General features: G+C 34.7%; 1 protein-coding gene across 4 annotated transcripts in view; it reads right to left on the bottom strand.

Moving 5' to 3' along the window:
* Positions 1 to 21,888, bottom strand: part of LOC138329231 (soluble guanylate cyclase 88E-like) — a 317,936-nt gene that overhangs the window by 27,365 nt on the left and 268,683 nt on the right. Inside the window, exons 1-2 of one of the 4 annotated variants that reach the window (XM_069276060.1) lie at positions 7,310 to 7,510; positions 6,376 to 6,472 (exon numbers count right to left, since the gene is read on the bottom strand). The exons of 1 other annotated variant lie outside the window; for it this stretch is intronic. In XM_069276060.1, the coding sequence (XP_069132161.1) occupies positions 6,376 to 6,399 (24 nt within the window). In that variant the 5' untranslated portion in view covers positions 6,400 to 6,472; positions 7,310 to 7,510. Of the gene's footprint in view, positions 1 to 3,279; positions 3,784 to 6,375; positions 6,473 to 7,309; positions 7,511 to 21,888 lie in introns of those variants that run through there. 2 more of the 4 variants (XM_069276059.1, XM_069276063.1) reach the window with 2 other exon arrangements.

Below are 21,888 nucleotides of genomic sequence, written 5' to 3'. Positions count from 1 at the left end.
CCCCCAGCGGTGATCTAGTATAGACAGACACCTTAAGGCCCGTTCACACAGTAAAACAAGACACATACAATTAGTATTATAAAACTTGTGATATATAAACCTTCTATGCGCACACTGTAAACCTCAAGCTGTATATACCCCCTGCTGGAGTTCCCGTAACTTAATGTTAACACAACACTCTGACCAATGCAGTCAAGATGGACAACACCAAGGCAGACAGATGATATTGATGTACCGTACGAATGAGTTTTACTTCTGCAAGTTCACATTATTAAAAGGTGTTGATATAAAATATTGAACATTTACTCTTGTAATATTCCTGCAGTAATTAATAAAACTTACATTATTCTCTCTAGTACTATTGATCTGCCATCTTATATATAATTCTGATTTGATAAGTAATCATGAAAATTAGGCCTTCCATAGGTTCATTGTTCAGAAGATGCCTTTTGTATTCTTTGTATCTATTATCTTTGTAAATTTGCTAATATGTGTATCAGTTTTTATGATGCTATGCCCTATCCCTATCCCTGCCAGCTGTGAGCTGGTCACTGATTGGTCAGTCTGGCCGAAGTTGTAGGTTTTGGTTTACAGGATAGAGCATGCTCTATTCTAAAATGTGGTTTATCTTCCTGACAGAAGGATTATGCTACACAGGAATAAGCAAGTTCACACAATGATATTTGCTTTATGCAACAAGGTTGATCATCCTTGATCTACTGTGTGAACGGGCCTTTAGCTTGTTACTAGCTTAGTTAATATCGAGTGGTCAGTCAGACTTTCCTTGTAGAGAACAACCAACAAACTAATTTTACAGAAACCACAGTGTTAAAGTTTTGCAATGTATATTTAAACCAAGTGAATATTGGTTAACTACTGTGTTCTATAATTAAAGTCTAGATTCTCATATAACACTAGATAGAAAAAAAGGCTGGGTCCTTCTGTTCAAACTCCAACATTGTAACAATTTTGAAATAAGGTGCATTTTGCACTTAAAACTCCTGAAATTCTAATGTTTCACCTATCCATTATCAAAATTTATATTTTGAACCTAAATTTCAAACTGGATTTCCAAATTTAAAAAAACACCATTGTTATCTAGGAATTATTACCTAATTTTATAAGAAAACATTTTTACTTTTGAAATTCATGATTAACCAGTCAAAATTATATCACTCAAAGGCCATTTCGAAGGTCTTTTTTTCATTTAGTTGAATGTTCCCTTGTAGAAAACTTCGCTAAAACAGAAAAAGTCTTTCATAGTTGGACAAATTACAATCTCATACTATTATTTGCCTCTGATATCTTCGATATAAACCATATATCTGTCTTGGTGAAAGACATGTGTATCCCAAGATTATCAACTAAGCCTTGTAGGGCCAGGGATCAAAGGTCAAATACAATAACAAGCCAATCAGCCACCAAAGATCACGCGTGGAGTGCCAGGGGTTAAAGGTCAAATACAATAACAAGCATATCAGCCACCAAAGATCACGCGTGGAGTGCCAGGGGTTAAAGGTCAAATACAATAACAAGCCAATCAGCCACCAAAGATCACACGTGGAGTGCCAGGGGTTAAAGGTCAAATACAATAACAAGCCAATCAGCCACCAAAGATCAGAGGTGGAGTGCCAGGGGTAAAAGGTCAAATACAATAACCAACTAACCAGCAACCAAAGATCAAACGGAAGGTGAAAATTCAAGTACAATAATCAACCAATCAGCCACTTAAGACACAAATGAAGGGCTAGAGGTAAAATGTCAAATGCGGTAACAAACCAATCTGTAACCAAAGACCACAGGTGGAGCGCTAGAGGTTAAAGCTCAAAGACGTACAGTAACCAACCAATCAGCTACCAAAGCCACAGGTAGAGGGTCAGAGGTAAAAGGTCAAATACAATACCCTATCAGTTACCTTCATGAAAATGCCATTGCAGCATTGAGTTTACGATGACCAAAAATACTACATACCAAATTGCCAGAGAAGAGTATCCATTTGTCATCTTAAACAGATGAAGATGGCCTGTGGTATCTTGCACATCACCGATATCAGACATCAATACCATGTCGCCATGTGTGTCCAATGTGAGGAGCCTATATATGAATACACGACATATTAACCAGTCACCCACCAAAGCACAGGGATGGAGTTATGATTGTTAAAAGTTAACAAACACCATTACCACTCTCATCTGTAGTCCAGACTAGAATGTCAGATACCTTACGTATCACATCTCAGAAGTGCAGGATAGGAGAGGAACGTCAGAAATTGTAATCATTGGCCACCCCGTCCTTATGTATCAGGCCGTATGTGTTCGTAGTCATTGTTGGAGGTTAGATGCAAATCTAGAATGTCAGGTTAACTATAAAACACTATATAATGTGTATATCACACCGAATAGGTCACCAGCTGGGTATTATTAATGTCATCCAAATGTTTGTGTTCAGTGTATTCATAGATACAGACTGATGTGAAGTAATAACATCAGACCGTAAAGGTTGGTGAATTCTACTGGTCAAGTTAACATCCAATAAATGCCACCATGCAAATACAGATTTAGTTATTTTAATTTCTTTCATTTGATCTGTGATTTTATGTTGCTCATTTAGTCCGAAAGTACGTAAACATTTGTGGTGGAACAATCATGGAGAATTACATTACATATATATATCCTATGCATTTATGTTGATAAAGGTGTAGTTTATTATTCAAGTCACTTAAATATATATGTGCCTTGATTTGACTTGAGATATGAATCAAGAAGAATGAGGTTTTTTTTATATGTTAATCGCCACCATTTTGATAAAAGAATACTTTAAATGTCTATGTTTTACTTTTACAAAGGAAATAAGATCAGATAAAATTGGCAGTACTGTAAAAAATCTTTTTTACAATTAAGAATCCAAGTTGTGGTCTACCTTTTCATTTCGCATTTTTACAGTGATGTTAGTAATTATAAAGGTGCTTCAGAAATGTGTTCATCTTAACAAACATAAAACATAAAGAAAACCAAGAAACATTGCAGTGCATAGATTTTATGTTATTTCAAATGCTTCAAAAAGGACCATGCATGTTCATCTGTACCTTGAACTGATTTTCAAATCTTAATCCATCAAAACTATTTTCAATAGATTACCGAAGACAAAATAGCATTTCAAAATTGAAATTATCGCCCAGATATTGCAAATATAAATTTAGATTATATGAAACACTAGTATGAAACTAAAAGTTGCAGAAATGTATGTTTATAAAGCTGTAAATGCTTTAGAAATACTGACCTTTCAGGCTACTGTGTATCTGAGTTAAAGCTCCTGATGTTTTACTGCTGTAAAATCTCTGTTACGATGTAAACATATTCAAAAGTTAATTGCCTTCTTATACATAAATGTCCCATGGGTCTATGTTTTGTTTAGAACCCAATGTGGACAAAATTCTCCTCTAAATGGTAAAGGAACGCTGTGACGTTGTGCAGTCAGTTACCACAGTACCACACTAACAATCCATTCAATTGTTTACAGATGGTCCCCAGCTTCCTCATTGACAAAATTAGTACAAACTGTTTGTACCACCGACCTATAATACCGTGGGAATTCAAACAACATCTGATGACATCATCAGTTTTAGTGTTGTCAGCACATGATTTCCTGTCAAAAACAGTTCGATATTCGACTATAAATATTTTATGTAGAATCATAAATGGCAATATCAGGACAGTAATATACACATATGCACAGTCAAAGAATAGTGAAGATAAAACCATCCGACCAGTAGATTTTAAAATTGCAGTCTGTCGTCCTAATTGCAAGTATTACAGTTCATACGATCTCAATGACCACCATAAACGACAATACACAGTCCATTAGTGGAAGATCTGTCTCCATATAAACTAATTGGTCTGAAGCCGTGTCTGACAACGCCATAATAATGAGCGTCTTCAAGGACGTGGTCAGTGTATCTTCGAATGAAACCTATGTCATTATCACACAAGGTTGAAGAGATGTTATAAGAAGGAATCTGACCACCGGCAGAGGTTATATGGAATGAATTATCACCAATTTACCAAACAGCCGGTAGTGGTAATGTTTGCTAGGGACAAAATTGTGATTACAAAATTTATTACCCCTAAAATACAAAATGGTTAAAGCATTTTTGTCTAATTGCAAAATCTTAATTTGAGATCATATTTTCTCTGATTACGTTATCAATTTTTACCCTCGAAATAACCGGATATAATGTACTGTATGCAAGTCTAAGACATAACAATATTCCCCTCAGGAAGAGACATGATTAGAAATATATTGGATGTTTACTGAAAGAAAAAAGACAGAGAATACCTCCTGGTACTGTTTGAATTGCGTTTCTCGCTTAAATACAAACTTAAATGGTTCTTTAGCATTATCTTTCCCTCTATGATTCGTGATAATGATAGCTATAATATCAGTATGCAATGTTTATCAATAGCGTTATAAGATCTTGCCCGAATGAAGTGTGGTTTTATATTCAATTGCACAATATACCGTTTGAAAATGTATTAACTTGATCTGTGTTAATTGAGAACAGCAAAATATCACACTTTAATGAAATAAATAATACAAAAATCACGATTATTCTGGGCAAAGCTAAAACACAAAATATAGATTGAAAGTATTGATACTTTGACAAAAATGAATCATTATATAACTATGACATTGAAACCAGTGCAATATAAGTAAATCATGACATCCAATAGCTAGTTCAATGCAGTGCGATCCTTACATGTTTGTTACATGTGGAAATGAATTTAGCAGCTGTTTCGTTATTCGAATCTCCAATAACGAATACGCGTCCAATAAAAAGTTAATTGTAATTGAAATGATCTTATGTTACACCAACCACCCACGGCCTTGTAATGGTATAATGCCAAACACATCTCTCATGTATGACCAGATCATGTTGATAGCAACTCAGCGATTCCATATCCCGATGCCTTGGCCTTGCTGTTATGACTCGATCTGGATAGCAACACCAATTTTAGTGTTGTTATATTCCTATCTCCATAGTAATAACACCCATGTCTGAATTTCAATAGCAACATAAAAAACATGTTTTTTACACCACAATTTCTAACATAAATAACATTAATAATAAAACAACAATCAATCGGTTTTGTATTTATGTTATATATACATTAATAAACTTCTATTGTCCCGACGTCCACATCAACACAAACAGCTCTGTAGTTTTGTCCCTATTTCTATTGCAACGACAGTGTTTAACCTGGAAATTTGTCGTAATACACATAATTACCTTGCAGATAAATCCACACCCTCAACATCACAACCACATTATAGTAACATAGTAATATTATATCTTATTAGTTATATCCCATTTTCGATATCAGCACTATACATCAACTTGTCGTTATGTTCCCAATCCATTGTAAAACAATCTTTCCTTATAGGTATGTCCATATATCCAATGTTTTGTCCATATCCCTGTCGTAATGATCGAATCCCCGTAGCCTCACTATGTATACAACCATATCCTAACCCCTATAACAACATGATCACTGTAACCTCAGTCCAGATAACACCTTGTTTTCTACAGTAAACAGATCATGTTGCTATTATACCACTATCCGATGACAAAGCTCGATACATCACGTACTTATGCCCCTATACCAATGGCTATTACACTTTAGCCATGCCCGTTACTGATAAAGACAGCGATTAACTAAATGTTATGTACAAATCATTATAACATAACTCGTTGCATATCGGAGATGTCCTAAATCATCTTAGTAACACATGACATTTATGTCATATTAAATTCGTGACTTCTAGTTTTGTCGCAATGCACATAGATCTAGACACACCATATTGATGAAGTTCCATTTATTATTTAGTGAAAACAATAACCTTTCAGATATAACTCTGTTTCCATAACAACATCAATGACTTAATTGTTATTCCTATCAACACTGCAGATATTATACGTGAAAGTATAAGGTATAAATATCTAGTCAATAGTAATGTTACTCTTCAATCTACACCTATATAACAATGTAAGAGTCATCGTATTGGTTCTTGTAAACCAGTCCTGGTCTCTTTGTACCATTCTTCAAAGGATAGTTACCAACATAATTCTATAGTACGCGTCAAAGTCTTTAAAAGTATAGCACATTCACTGTATATTAAAGCTGAAATAAAAAAAAATACTGAAAATGTGCTAATGTATATACGTATACACAGGTGTCATATGTGTCCTAAACTGTATGATGTATCTAGTACACCTGCTTATGGGTCAAATAGTGATGTTTTCCGACAATAATATAAGTGGGTGGACATTGTTTAGTTTCTGTATATCAAACATATGTTGCAATAATTTGGACCTACTGTGAGAGAGTTGCTATCCTCCATTGCAATATCAGCCTCCACAACGCCCTCAGATGCTACATTTCCATGGTAACTATCCAAGCTGTTCCTCCACTTCCTGTTCAAGGCAATTGTAGAGTGATAATGGTCTGGCGTCCTAACATATCTCAGTTAGCTCTGCTCCACTCTCCACATCTTATTGCTAATTTACATGAATTGTTTTAACGTGTTAACTGAGGGAACGGAAGCTTCTAAAGCCAACAGATAATGAAGTCTTTTACTCTCTTGAAACTATGAAAGACAGCAAATAAACCCACATTTATAGAATGGAATGGTCCTTTGGGTGAAATTAAAATTAAAGTTCGATCACTTTCATCATATGTTTTCTTACAGGAGTGACAAATAAGGAATATCGTATGACAGCTTCATTGATTTAGTAAAGGCAATCAAAGTGTGTAAATCATACAGACAACATGCATATGAGAGTAAATAATATTACTCAATTTTTGCTTCTTTATCTGTAGTAACCTGGTATTGTTGTAATATTATTGACAATTAGTTATCTCCATATGGTGCATGTGCAGCTAGAAATCCTTTATCACAAAACGTCATCCCTTTAATGTTAACAACTGCATTCAACAAAGAATATATATAACAAACGGAAACATTCGTTGAGATGTACCCCTAAATGCTAATTAAATATCTTGGTCACGATTAAGGTATCCTTGAAGGAGGGAGACAACTCTATTGGGGCAATCGACACTTAGGTTTGGTTAAGAACCATCTACAATTAAAACCCCTGAAAAAACAATCCCCTTTAGATGACATCGTAGATAATTGAAATACAATAATGTATGACGACTACATGTTCAGTACTAGTCTCAACGTAGAGATCCAGAAATAATACACAGTAAAACTCGGTATATAACACGTACCCTATGAAATAATTTCCTACCTGATAAACGCTTTCCGGTGGAGTGTTTGGAGAGGATATTTCCATGCTGGATACCTGGAAGTTTATTAAACGTCAGCACACCTTTAGTAAAGTATGTCGACATGATCTTTGAGTCCCTATGGCAGAGCACTGGTTAGAGTTAATAGGTGAAGGGTGAAACCATCGTTACAAAACATGAAGTATATTTATAGACACTGGGACCAATACTGTCTCCGGTGTGTGACAGTGTGTGTGTATATATATACAATAATAAAAAAGATCAGCTATGCATGACAAGTAACAGGTGATTTTAAAATGGCAGGTATACAAGAAAACAATCACTCAACGTATTTATAGCCCTATATATGGGCTGAAATGATAATAAATTATTTTAAATTTATTTATTTGATGAGTGAATAGTGTGTATTATAAAAGCCTTAAAATTTTAGAACGTTTAGATTTAACTATTATTATACGAGATAGCCGTAGATGAAACGTAAATGTAGATATAATATCAATAGATTTATCTGCTTTAACCTGGCGAAAATTTTGTTAAGTCAAAGATATTTATTTCTTCAAAAAGCTAATTAAAACTGTATGTTTACTTCCTAGCACACAATTTTCACACATATTAATATTACTATAACAGCTTCTGATTTTCCATATGTGTTATGTTTATTGCCATTGTTGTCATATGGATTGCTGTGTTGGTCGAAATGACGACAAGGAGTAGGGTAGAAGCTTGTTGATGGCATTCCCAAACTTGTCATCATTATAAGAACATTTCAATAATAAAACACCAATCATTGGTATTAATCAAACACTCCCTAGCCTAGATATTTACCCTTGGAATCGTTTTCTTTATCAACTATGAATGTATTGTTACTGATACTGAGTTTACAGAATTTTCTGACACAGTTTGACATAGTTTGGTCAGTATGGCTGACGACGACATTATGATGATTCGTCACCTAAGTGTCGCGCGCGATAATCAATAAAAACAGCATGTCAGGCTATTCTTAACCTTGTTTTACTATCGATGAGCTGGGTCTGCAGGTTTACGTAATGGCGTGGGTGAGATGAGTTCCGCTAGCTATTAGTGTTACAGGAGGCTGCCAGTCACTCCAGTTTGGTCCTTCCTTGGAGGATGGGCCTAGTTTTTGAACGACGACTAGTGTTCGATGAATCTTTGTTATTTCGATGAACCAATAACAAGTGATCTGTTACTTACAATTAATAATTTGAAATCACTTCGACTTTTGAGACTGGGTAATATGAAGGTCCAGTACATGAATCGTTTAGGTGCGCCCTGGCAGACATTTGTATTTAGAGGCTTCGCAGAAAGACCAATACCAAAATCAGGTTTCTGTTGAAGTAATTTGAATTTGGCTGTCTATAACAGTCCCAGTCCCAATCACATAATTATCATGATCTCATTATTAAAACAGTCAATATGTCCATCAAATACATCCAATCGTGTATTCGCAGAGCAAGGCCTTTCTAAAACGGGTAATTTAGGTTACAACCCCTTCCATAATGTAAACCTCTGGTTTTTAAGAATGTATATGCAACTGGAAGGAGAGTTACAAGCACTTCTGCTGCGACATTACTAGCTAGCAAACACTACATCACTGCAAGCGATGTGCCATCCCTTCAAATCTGACAAAATAGCATTTCCTTTCTCGAGGAAGTTAGTATAAATCGTCAACCCAATGGATACCAACACGGCATATATATTCCTTTAAAGCAGCAAAGTTTTACAAAAGGTTCCACAGCGAGTGAAAAAGAAATGAAAGGAGCCGCTGTCGACTCAGCATACTGTTATGAAACGTCTTAGACATTTACCGGATTCTTCAACTGCATATATTAGTCTATTTGATCAATCAATTTCCAATTAATTAATATCATTCTATCTATACACTGTTTTAAAAGATGTATAAGGACATGTGGATATATATTAATACGAAACGGATGTGGTTGTCAGGTTTTAAGGAACAAATATCAATGTGTGTCTCTTCAAAATGGACTCTGTTAACGAGGAACAGAAAATCGTGATCAGCCTAGACACATTATCTTCGAGATTTCTTGGATTTCCTTTCTGAAATAAACAACGTAATCTTGTAGTGATTCTATTTCAGTATAAAGCACGATCTCGTGAAAAACATTTTAGAAAAAGTGTGCGGGGAAATGTTATGGCTCCCCAAAAAGTGTCAGCCAATTTTCAAATAGCGAGAACATTGGTCTATTGGATGATTTACATAGAATAACGTTAGGGAGACACCTCTATCACAAGAGTTCGCTTCGCGAACGGGCCTTCGGCCCGTTCGCTGCGCTCTCTAAAATAATTGTTTCAAATGTACAATACATGTTGCATTCTTACCAGTATATTTGTAATTTTGTTTGTGTGTGGAGATAATTTTTTGTACTATTATTTTCTATAAACTCTAGTCATTTTATGTCATGTTTTTTGTATACTTGTTGGGTCTTTGCTGGACCAATAAAATTTGCCAATGTTCCATGTTGGGTTTTGCTTAATATCAGTTTGATCACCACATGTAAGTCTCAAATATATATTTAATGTTCTGATCTGATGAAATAAAATTTTCTCTGAAATTTACTTTGTTTGTCATGTTTATTTTACAATGAAATATTGAACTTTATTGTCGTCGCGAATGAATAATTCTGCCTTACGTAAAGAGTCATCTTTCGCTGTTCAATTGAGTAAGCTCCTCCCACTTTTGACTGACTTTTATTGAATTCAAATGACGATTTTATAGCATAAAATATAAATGAAAAAATGTCGTATGATTGTAAATATAGGGATTGGATTTCGCTCTTATTAACCATGCTTGTATGGAGCAATTCCTCTAAGAATTTATTCAATATGGGGCGCTAACACGCCCAATAGAATATATTCTTAGAGGAATTGCTCCATACAAGCGTGGTTAACATTTTAAAAGCGCAATCCAATCCCTATATAATCACTGTCGAGAAAACGCTTGAATAGTAACGCGTCATCAACTTTCAAACTGGCGAAGGGGAAACAACTCGTATTTAAAAAAAAAATGCATTTCATTTCATTTGAAGAATTAAAACGATTTTAGTTAATTTTACACAACAAAATCAGCAAGTTATATTATATTTTGACGGTAATAAAATGGTATAATTAGTTGAAGAGAATGGGTTTAAATTTTGAAGCGAGGGGGAAAGAGCCGCCATATTGCACCATAACAAAATTTACTGACCCTCTATTTTAATGCTATTTTTAGTAGTGGCTGTTATTCAGAGTTTGGAACAAATCTTTCTTAATTCCTATTTTCAAATCTGGTGATGCAGGTCTACCAACGAATTACAGAGGCATCTCTTGCCAAAGTTATTTGGCAAAGTTATTCAATTCTATTTCAAACAAGAGGCTTTCCATGTTTAAATGCAAAATATTATATGCCCAAATCAATTTGGGTTTCAAAAAAAATAGTAGAACTGATGCCTTATTCTTACTAAAAACAATGTTATACAAGTACTCATTGTAATGGACACCATCACATAGTCCCCCAAATGCACCCCCCATTGCAACAAATCTGAAAAAAAAGTGTGCACTATACGTGCAAAAATACGACAATACAAGGCTATTTTCAGAGAAATTGATTTGGCGGTAATCATGACTGTATGGCATCCCTTAAAATTTTAAGTTAAAATATGTTGTTAAGTTAAAATTTTCAATCAATTGCTGACGAAAATTTGAAAACGGAAGTTTGCCCAGTGACAATCTTTTAAAATTTTTATCATATTGATCATCATCCCTTAATACCCCTATATACTAATTTTTATTGAAATCAGAGACCAAAATATAAAAACAGGAAGTTAGCCTAGCTGCCATCTTGGAATACCAAAATTTTTTACGAAAATGTTTTTATGTTGTTCGCCATCCCTTAAAACCCCCTGTAGACCAATTTTCATTGAGATCGGATATCGAAACCTGAAGAACAAGAAATGAGCCAGCAGCCATCTTCGAATAGCAAAATCTTTACGAAAACCTTTGCATGTTGTTCGCCATCCCTTAAAACCCCTATATACCAATTTTCATTGAGATAGAAGACCGAAACCTGAAAGCAGGAAGTGGGCCAGCAGCCATCTTGGAATACTAAAATCTTTACGAAAATTTTTGGCAGTTGTTTGCCATCCCTTAATACCCCTACAAACCAATTTTCTTTGAGATCGGAGACCAAAACCTGAAAACAGGAAGTGGGCCAGCGGCCATCTTGGAATACCAAAATCTTAACGAAAACCTTTGCATGTTGTTCGCCATCCCTTAAAACCCCTATATACCAATTTTCATTGAGATAGAAGACCGAAACCTGAAAACAGGAAGTGGGCCAGCGGCCATCTTGGAATACTAAAATCTTTACGAAAACCTTTGCATGTTGTTCGCCATCCCTTAAAACCCCTATATACCAATTTTCTTTGATATCGGAGACCAAAACCTGAAAACAGGAAGTGGGCCAGCAGCCATCTTGGAATACCAAAAATCTTCACGAAAATGTTTTCATGATGTTCGCCATCCCTTAAAACCCCCATAGACCAATTTTCATCGAGATCGGAGACCGAAACCTGAAAACAGGAAATGGGCCCTGGCGGCCATCTTGGACTTCCGGTTGGGAAAAAAAAACCTTTATGCACAATCCCATACCCTAATGAATATGTATGTGAAGTTTCGTGATAATCGGCCCAGTAGTTTCTGAGAAAAGCTGCGGAAACCCGCGCGGCGGAAGAAACCAGAAGAAATAAGAATAAAAATAATTACTTACATAATATATAATAATAATAATAAAAATACTGTTAGAGGTATCTTTATGATTCCAACTGTTCCGAAATCAGAATTATTTTTTTAGTGTTCCAGCAAAATTAATGTATTTTTTTTTTCTTACTTTTTGAGAAAATCAACTTTTTAAGTCGATGAAAAAAATCCACTTGGAAGGTCTTTATCACTACGGTGTTGATTCCGGTTGAAAACAAGCGTTCTGACGCCCTTCGAATTTGCGAATTCAAACTCAACAAAAGTAGCGGAATAATATCAATAAACCAGATATTTTCAACACTAAATATCGAGATTAATCAGGCATAGAACTCGATACCAGGTAAAAATAATTTCCTGTAACAGTTGCGAAATGTTATATTGCGATGTGAGTAAATAAATGATTAATTTCTTTATTCTGATTACCATTTCTAAATTTGACGATTTGATCCCGAACATTCCAATGACGTCACTTTTTAGTCCTCTATGAGCCCGGGTGATTCGACCTTGCAAGCTGACGTTTTGAAGGATTGAATAAGCACTCATTTGCGGTATTATGGTGACAATTTGCACTCATATACAGCTTAACATAGTTTAAAATAATGGCGTTACTTTATCTTGGAACATTTCATTATTTAAACGTCACTTTGACAAAAAGAAACAGTAGGCATATACGTAGGCTACAATGTAAATCTTACAGCGTTTGTGGATACAAGGCTTCGTTTAGTAGATGAATTTCATGAATTATTGCACAAAAAACATCATTAACATGCTTCTTACACATATAATTAATGAGTTGAATTGAATATGTTTGACATTGTGTGTAAAAAATCTATTTTGGTCTTTCGACGTCGAAAACCGATGAACCGCGGTACCAATGGGTTGCGAGCAGCTATCGTCATTTTTTCGTGTTTATTTTTTCTTATTCATTAAAAAAGCGATCTTTGACTATCTCTGAGTCCAAAAGGTTTCGGCTATAGCATTCATTTCTTTATATTTGAGTTGAATGCATCAAATCGGATCTGTTCTCGACATCGACTGTGCATTGCATAACATTAGGCCTACTTAATCCCTATTGAGATTCCTCCTCTAGACTCTTTTATATTCGGACGTTTGATAGATGTCTCTCGTCGGAATCCCTACTCGAGCCTTCTAAACTTTATTCTGGAAAATCAAGTCAGGTTGACCTACCTCTTGTAAGGGTGTATTACATAAATAATCCAACTGCAGTGGTTCCCACATCGCTAGAGGAGATATTTTTCTCTCCATACGCACATATATTATTTATTGACATGTCTTAAAAACAAAGAACCATCCCATTTTGTAAACGATGTCTTGTTCCATCGCTACTTTGAGCAGCCATTTTGAAAGTCCCTCTCTGTCATGTGACCACTATAGTGCGTTCCAGATAATGCCTATTACACTGAATGGAATAAGGTTATACAGGTAATGAATTTTATTGAAACAGACTATAGCGGTCACATGACAGATTTAGCAGTAGGTAGTTTGTCATTTTCGGATGTTTTAAGAATTTTATCAGAAACTTCCGAGGGACTGCAGAAATCATTAATCGAATTGGAAAACTACTGTGAAAAATGGCAGCTATCAATAAATGCTAAGAAAACAAAAACGTTGATTTTCCAAACTAGGCAGAGAAATATCAAAACCATCAAATGTTTAAAAGTCAGGAAATTGAACAAGTCTCGGAGTATGAATATTTAGGGTCAAAGAAGTAATATCAACAGGATTTTCCAGATGACACCGGATCCAATCAAACGTAAGTCTGTTGGATACGAATTACTTCAAATGGTAAATATGGGACAAGGAAGTAATTCCAACCGTATGGACAAAACAAATTGTCAAATTTTCGAGGCGTTCTGCCCCTTTATCAAGACATACAAAACGAACACGATTACATAATAAGATACAGTATAAATATTTAGGTACAACTTTATGTAGCAACAGTAAATTCATGCTAGCTGCTAAGGAACTTAGCGTAAAAAGGAGAAAAAATTTGTTTTCAATTAAGCAATATTTAAATAAAATAGCTGATATGACCATATGGCTCTTGAAAAAAGTTGTATAATTCTTTAGTCAGACCAATCTTAACATATATTTCTGAAATATGGTATGCTGACTTTTACAGTAAAATTGCAAATGCAAGTAAAAGAGTGCATGTGAATAATTCAACATTTGACGAAATTTCAAGAATAGATAAAACGCCATTTGAACAAATAAATTTAAAATTTTGCAAAATGGCCCTTGGGGTTGTAAAATATGCAGTAGATGTTGCTCCCAGGGCTAAATTAGGACAGTATACACTAGACTGTTTCATCAATACTCAAGCATTGTGTTATTTGGCTAGAATATCACAAGATGACATTAATAATCTTGTAAAAGGAGCTTTGAAGGTCATTAAAAATATTTATGAAAGTGAATCATATTCTTGGTATTCATACGTATCAAGTATTACCAACGAAAATAACATCGCATTTGACATTAAAAGGGGAAACTTCAGTAGGAAGGAACAAGCCAGAATAAAACGCTCATTAAAACGATTAATACATGGCATATTTGACATTATTTTCTCAAGCAAAATGCACCTTTTAGATTGTAGTAATAAGCTATTTCTATATAGTAAACTTTAAAAAAAACTATAAAGAGGAAAATTATCTTTCTTTGCAAAATGATGTGTTTTGAGGTGTAATCTCTAGTATGCGAATACTCACCTTCGCACGACCTCGCCCTAGCCTCATTGGTGTACTAGTCTTAGCATTCTTACCTAAAGTCAGAAGCTGTTCATATTCCTCTGTTGTAAAACTTTGTACCTTTTGGTATCTAATCTACTAATTAATTTTTCAGTACTCACCCATTCTTTAGGCATGGTCCCTGTATTTGTGGACTGGAGATCCAAACCACCTCCGCCTTCCGCCATACTCGTCTTAGACATCGCTGACCGTTCCGCAAAGGGTACAAAAAATTCTAAGTTGGAGCCCAAATCTGCGATCTCATTGGCCGGTGTAACGTTGAAAATGGACCCTCGTTGAAAACTGACCTCGGGTCATTTCTCATCGTTGAAAAATGACCCCGAAAACCGTTGAAAACTGAACTTTAAAGCGCACTTTTCATTACGACCCGTTGAATATGGACCCCGTTGAAAAGTGACCCCATGAGAACTCGTTTTTACACCACAACACAACACACGACATCACAACACCACAACACCACACAACCACACAACATCACACAGCACAACAACACACCAACAACACAACAAAACAACACAACATCACACAACACACAAATACACCACAACATAACCAAGCAGCAACAACACAACACACGACAACACCATACAACAACACAACACATCATAACAAAACATCACACAACAACACATCACACAACAGACAACCACCCAACAACAACACAAACACAAAAACACAACACACACCACCACACAACACAGCATCACAACATCACACAACACAACACAACAACACATTACAGAACACACAACCACGCAACAATAACACAACATCACCAAAAACAACACAACACAACAACAAACAACAACACACCAATAACACACAACACAACAACAAGACACATCAACACACAACAACACCACACATCACAACGCACAGCTACACAACACACAACGACACAACACCACACAACATAACAATACAACAACACGACAACACGACACCACACAACCACACAACAGCACAGCACACAACACATCATACTATACCTTTCTAAAGACGACACCATTTTCTGTCAAAAAGTCTTTTGAGCTACAATATTGCAGCTTATCACACAACACAACAACACACAACACACAACATTTTTCGTGTTGGGAAAATGCGAAAAAAAAGCGAAAATCCAACGTTTGCTTTTTCGCGTTTTTTCTAACACGAAAAAGCGAAAAAATCTGAATACTTGAGTGGTCTTCTTGATCTTGTTATATTTATATATACTAAACATCTCCTGAAGAGCAGCGATAGCTACGGAAGCGTAGAGATTGCAGAATTGTTTTGATTTTTGTTTTTGTTTTAATGCCTACAAATTGTGTTCCTGTACGCAACCATCATAAGGCGGATTCAGTTGTTTACCATACATAATTTGTCGTCGAAAATATGATCATAAAAATCATTAAGAAACAAATTAATAATATCCCATAATTATAGTTTTGTAACACTATCCACTGGTACTCGGAATTGAGCATCACATAGTACAAACTTTGCATGCAGTTGATAACAACATTTCCTTTTATTTACTGCGTTACCACAGTGTTATATAGCAATTCCTCAGTTTGAAAACAATTTAATAATCAGTATATCTACACGGACGGACAAAATGACTATAGACAAATATAAATTTTGTAGTATAATAAAATGAATCCTTTTCTATTTTGTTGTCTGAAGTGGAATGTAGCTTTGTTGGTTCCATGGCTGGTGAGGTTCACGTCGATGTTGTGTTGTAATTGAAGAAAGGACTGCAATGTTTTGTCGACGTTTTATTCTGCTGTTGTACATTTTACAATATAATATACATATGGTGAGAAGGTGCCAGGCATTACGGACCCAATGGGCCCACACACACAAGTGTGCGTCCCCGTCTGTTTGTCTCCGTATGTATCACTGGCCAGTCCAATATATATACTGGTCAAATATATTGCCTACGTGTACAAATGACAAAAATGACAGACTGTTACGTCGCTGACAAGTAGACATTTGCCCTGGAGACATAACACGTACACGTTAAATAGTTCCTGTTTAACCACCGGTCTAGTTTTAGACAATGACAATATTATTATGAATCTCTAAAATAAAACTGATTATGTTATATAACGTCCCCTTGTTAATAATTATTTAAAATTAGATATAATTTGAAATAATAATTTTAAAATAAAACTGATTATGTTATATTATGATTATATTGATAATTCTGACATACAAACTAAATTGATACGAGACTTGGCATTTCAACAATGTAAAATAGGTATGAAACTTAATAATTCTAGGTAATGTACAATTTAATTTGATTTAAAAAAAAACCCGAACCAGACTGATTTGGTGTAGGTAGCTAGAAAATTATGTAAGCAAAATACGGAGAAAAAAAATCTATCTGACTTTGATATATTCATGATAACTATGCTGTTATTATTAGAATAAAAATAAAAGTAAATGAAAAGCGCTAGGTCAACGTCATATCGTTTTAAAACACTAGCATGATGTCTTGACTTTAATTAGACTAAGACTGGTAAACAATTAATGTAATGATGCAATTCACAGGAAGTTCTTTGTTGTTGTGTAAAAAAAATGTAGCGAATTGTGCGTGTTATGTTATTAGAAGGTCGGAGCAACAACAATTAAATGTGTGTGTTATATCACATCACTACTCCGCCTCTAACATAAAAAATGGGAAGTTTATAAATACGTTTCATTCTCCATGCATTAGCACGTGAGAGAAACTTCCCATAAGTATATACAATATGTAAAATGTGTATAAGTGTCAACAAATAAAGTAAAAATATAAATTGTTAAAAGAACTTCCATATGAATATTAAGTTATAACAACAGCATAATCATGAACAAGTCATTGTAAAAAAATAAATGCGCGTATTAATTGTTTAGAAATATAACGTTATAAAACTTTAAACAAAAATTGTACTGTTAATATGAACAGTTAAGCTACCATATTTATCAAATATATATTAATAAGATATCTATAAGTATTATTTGACCTTGGGCACAATTTGTCATAGCGGGAGCAGATATGTCTTCAGGCAGATACCTGACCAACCATTACAAAATATGTTAACTGATATGAATAACGTAATTGTTCCAAATTGAAATGTCTTGATTTTGTAAAATATAGGATGATAACAGTTCCTAAGCATATAAATTTCATTTAGTTATTAAATTCAAAAAGGATAATAAAAATGATTAACATGAACTAGTACTGTTCAAACTTGTGCTATATAAAAATGAAGTTAATGAAAAGAAAAAAAAATGCTTGTGCTGACGTCATACCGTCTTAACAATCAAGCCGTGAAATCTTGCACTCCAATCAGGCTAAGATCTTAATTATAGTAAATAAAATGAAATGAAAATCATTTTACAAAGAATGTTCCATATTGTGTGTTTGTATATGTAAACTTTGAGAGAAACATAAAAAACTTGAGTGTGCCCGGCATTAAACTGCATCGGGTATTTCTCCCAACGTGAAATAATATATATAAACGTAAATATGTCATTAATATCGAGAAAATGGGCCATAATGAGATAGCTCACCACCCTTTTGTTCTCAGACATACTGGAAGTTCCAATTACTTTTAAAACTGCATGTTGGACCATGTCAGCAGAACATTTCCAGACGTTTAAATATATATTGTATAAAAAATGTATTGGTGTAAATGAAAAATAATAATTTAAAACAAAAAGGTATGTTGAGGAACTTTCTCTGTGAATGACATAAATGAACAGCACAAGTCATGAACATATTAATAGAAATGAAATTAACAAAACATTATTTATCCAAAAATCTCAACAATCTGTTAGCTCAGGAAAAAAATATAAAAATGAAATTGATAGTATGGTAATATTAAATATTTAAGTGTTATGAAGTAAATTATATTTACCATATTGAATTAAAAAAAATGTATTACATTACTACATAACCTTTCGCTTAGAACAATTATCATCCTGTTATATGTATGTAAAAAAAATAATAATACATTTACTTATACGTTGTACCTTAAAGGGACAATTCAGTCTAAGAGAACATTAGAATTTGTACATATATCGGAAAAAACCCAGTTTTAATGGAAATTAGATCAGTCGGTTTTACTGTGATATGCCTGAAAAGCCCATGGTGGTGACATGTGTGTGAAATGTTCAAACTCGCTCGCTGTCCGCCATTACACACTGTGGTCGAACTTATTGTATGTCGAACCCTGTCCCTTGCTCGTAGAGTAATGCAACGTTTGTCTAAAACTGCTCAGATCGCTCTGACAGTAGTGTGTTTACCTTATTAGGTGTATTGTCTTGCCTAAAAAAATCATTTTATCACCTTCTCAATGGTTATGCAGTTCATTTGTTTAACGTGCGTGACTTTGGCTCGGGTATGAGTACAGCGTCCATATTATACCTGCTTAATCGTATTGATCAACGATTTGATATTTCAGCGATATTTATTAAAATACTTAATTTTGTCGTGGAATTGGTCAATGTTTAACGTTATATGTTTCATAAGAAATGTAGAACAATACATTTATGCTATATTTTGCTTCTTGGTTATGTAAAATAATTAGCCTGAGCGAATTGTCTCTTTAAAACATATGATATTTAGATGAAAACAACTTTTAAAAAATGTATAATTATATCAGTTTAGAAAACAATAAAACACTATACATTACCAAAAAGTAAATTCCAATATATAAAAACACATTTATAAATGTCCAAAATTTTAAGAAGTAATTACAGTTCATTTTTGTTTGTCTTCTGTCTTCGATCTTCTATCTTCGTACTGGTAGGTGGATGTTGGTTTTGGTCAATAAGGTCTTGTTGGTGGTCTCTGCATTGTTTTTGATAGCGAAAAAATACCATTTGTCAGCGGTGGATCATCTTTAACAGATCTAGAAGAACCGTTGAGAGTTTGCTAAGGTCATTTTTCAACGGTCATTTTTCAACAGATCTGCCGTTGAGAATTGACCCTAGGCGCTGTCAATTTCCAATGGCATGTTCAATTTTCAACGGCATTCGGGGTCCGTTTTCAACGTTGAAAAATGACCCGAGGTCAATTTTCAACGGAGGTCCATTTTCAACGTTTCATGGGCTATAAAAAGTCTCTCTTTTCGGGACGTTGTACATTTATATATGGATTTCCCTGTTACTATTCAAACATATACAGCTGTGGACTTTTTAAAGCTGGCCAATGAGATTGCAGCCGAAGCCTCGCTCATGCATATTATATTTAATATTGGCCACACCGTCAGTATGAATTTTAATTAGCTGATTTTCAAGATGTTTGTCAAAATGAGGCTTATATCGCCTTAATGACGGCACTTTGTATAGATGTGTAGGATGATTTTGAAAGGAAAATTATCGCTCTTTCCAGTTTTTATGACAATATACCAGAAATGTGTTTTTATAGTCGCTAAAGGAAGGCGGGTTAGAAATTTTGAGTCTAAGGCTTTCCACCCTTCTCGTATATATAGTGGCATGTAGAGTATGATTAAACAGTTCGTAATTCGCTTTGTCGTAACATCTTATTTCTCATTTATATGTGCGTGTTAGTTCTGTTCCTACAGAACTACAGTCGTCGCTCTGTGGTCCGAAATGTTGTCGTCTATATCAAATACGTCAGCAAAATTAGAGATACAGGTGTCAGAGTGTAAAATTGGGTCAAGTAGGGTAGAGCACGTGCGTCTAATGCGAGTCGGTTTGTAAATTACATTAGTCAGGTGAAATGAGTGGATGATGTCGTAAAGTTCGTGTGTGTTTACTACGGTTAATAGATCAACATAATGTCACCTACAATAACAACGTGTGGAGTTTCCTGGATAGCTGTGTCAATGGAGTGACGTAAGTGGTTCCAAAAAGTGTGTGTATAATTTGAAGGTCTGTATAGTGTACATACAAGGAATTTCTTATCTGGAAACTGGATTTCTATCCAAATCGTCTCACCCACCCGAAATTCTAAATCTACAACTACATGTATGCCCCCTCCCGGAGTTCCTCTATCTTTACGGTAAAGTTCATAATCACCGAGGAGTATATCGCCATCAGCTATTGATGTATCAAGGTGAGTCTCGGTGACGCAGATAATATCATAATCAGTAGCAACCTGTTCTAAATAGGCCATCTTATTTCTCAGACTACATATGTTTAAATGAAAAATAGATACATGTAGCTCGTTTTCTTGGTTAGGAGGACCTAGTTTTGGATGGACATCATTGCATGAAAGGAGGAGTAACTGTAGTATGAAGAAGAAAAGGTAACATGTAAAATAAAAAAACTAGCTTAGCTGAAAATGACAACACACCAGACTTACAACTTGTGAATAATGTCATGAAATTTAAGTAAAATATAAAATTTTGAGTAGACAATACGGAATATGTACGTTGATAGAAACACCCGATCGCCGCCCTATACTGAGCTAAATCACTACCCATGATCATCAGTAATAAGTATTGTAATCTTGTATAGGAAGGCAGTCGGTCAGTAATAAGTACATCTTGTATAGGAAGGCAGTCGGTCAGTAATAAGTACATCTTGTATAGGAAGGCAGTCGGTCAGTAATAAGTACATCTTGTATAGGAAGGCAGTCGGATGTGTATATCAAACACGTGCACACGAAATACAAACTAATGATGCATAGGACTTCATAAATTGAAGCAATTTCGTGTATATATCCCACACATCATCCATTTTCCAGTCAATTCCTATTTTAAGTATATCAATAGAGCATTGTTTAATTTTAGAGATTGCACGTTGCATACATGTTAGCTGCAATATTGTAGCTCAAAAGACTTTTAGACAGAAAATGGTGTCGTCTTTTAGAGCTACAATTGGTGCCTATTACTGCTAATGGAGCAAAGTAATGATTATGCAAACCATTATAAAACGTTTGTTTGCATTTTATCGTACATGTTTGATATCGCTTACCTACTAGGCATTAAAACTGAACCACATATATTATCAAATTCTCATCGAGGCATTATTTTTTTTACATAATACATATGAAGGTATTTCTGAAGGGAATTTATACGGCAAGTCCACAAATTGTGAATTTGACG

Source organism: Argopecten irradians, chromosome 8 (assembly GCF_041381155.1).
Source record: "Argopecten irradians isolate NY chromosome 8, Ai_NY, whole genome shotgun sequence".
In the NCBI taxonomy this organism is placed as follows: domain Eukaryota; kingdom Metazoa; phylum Mollusca; class Bivalvia; order Pectinida; family Pectinidae; genus Argopecten; species Argopecten irradians.
This window is presented reverse-complemented; position numbering and strand designations above follow the sequence as displayed.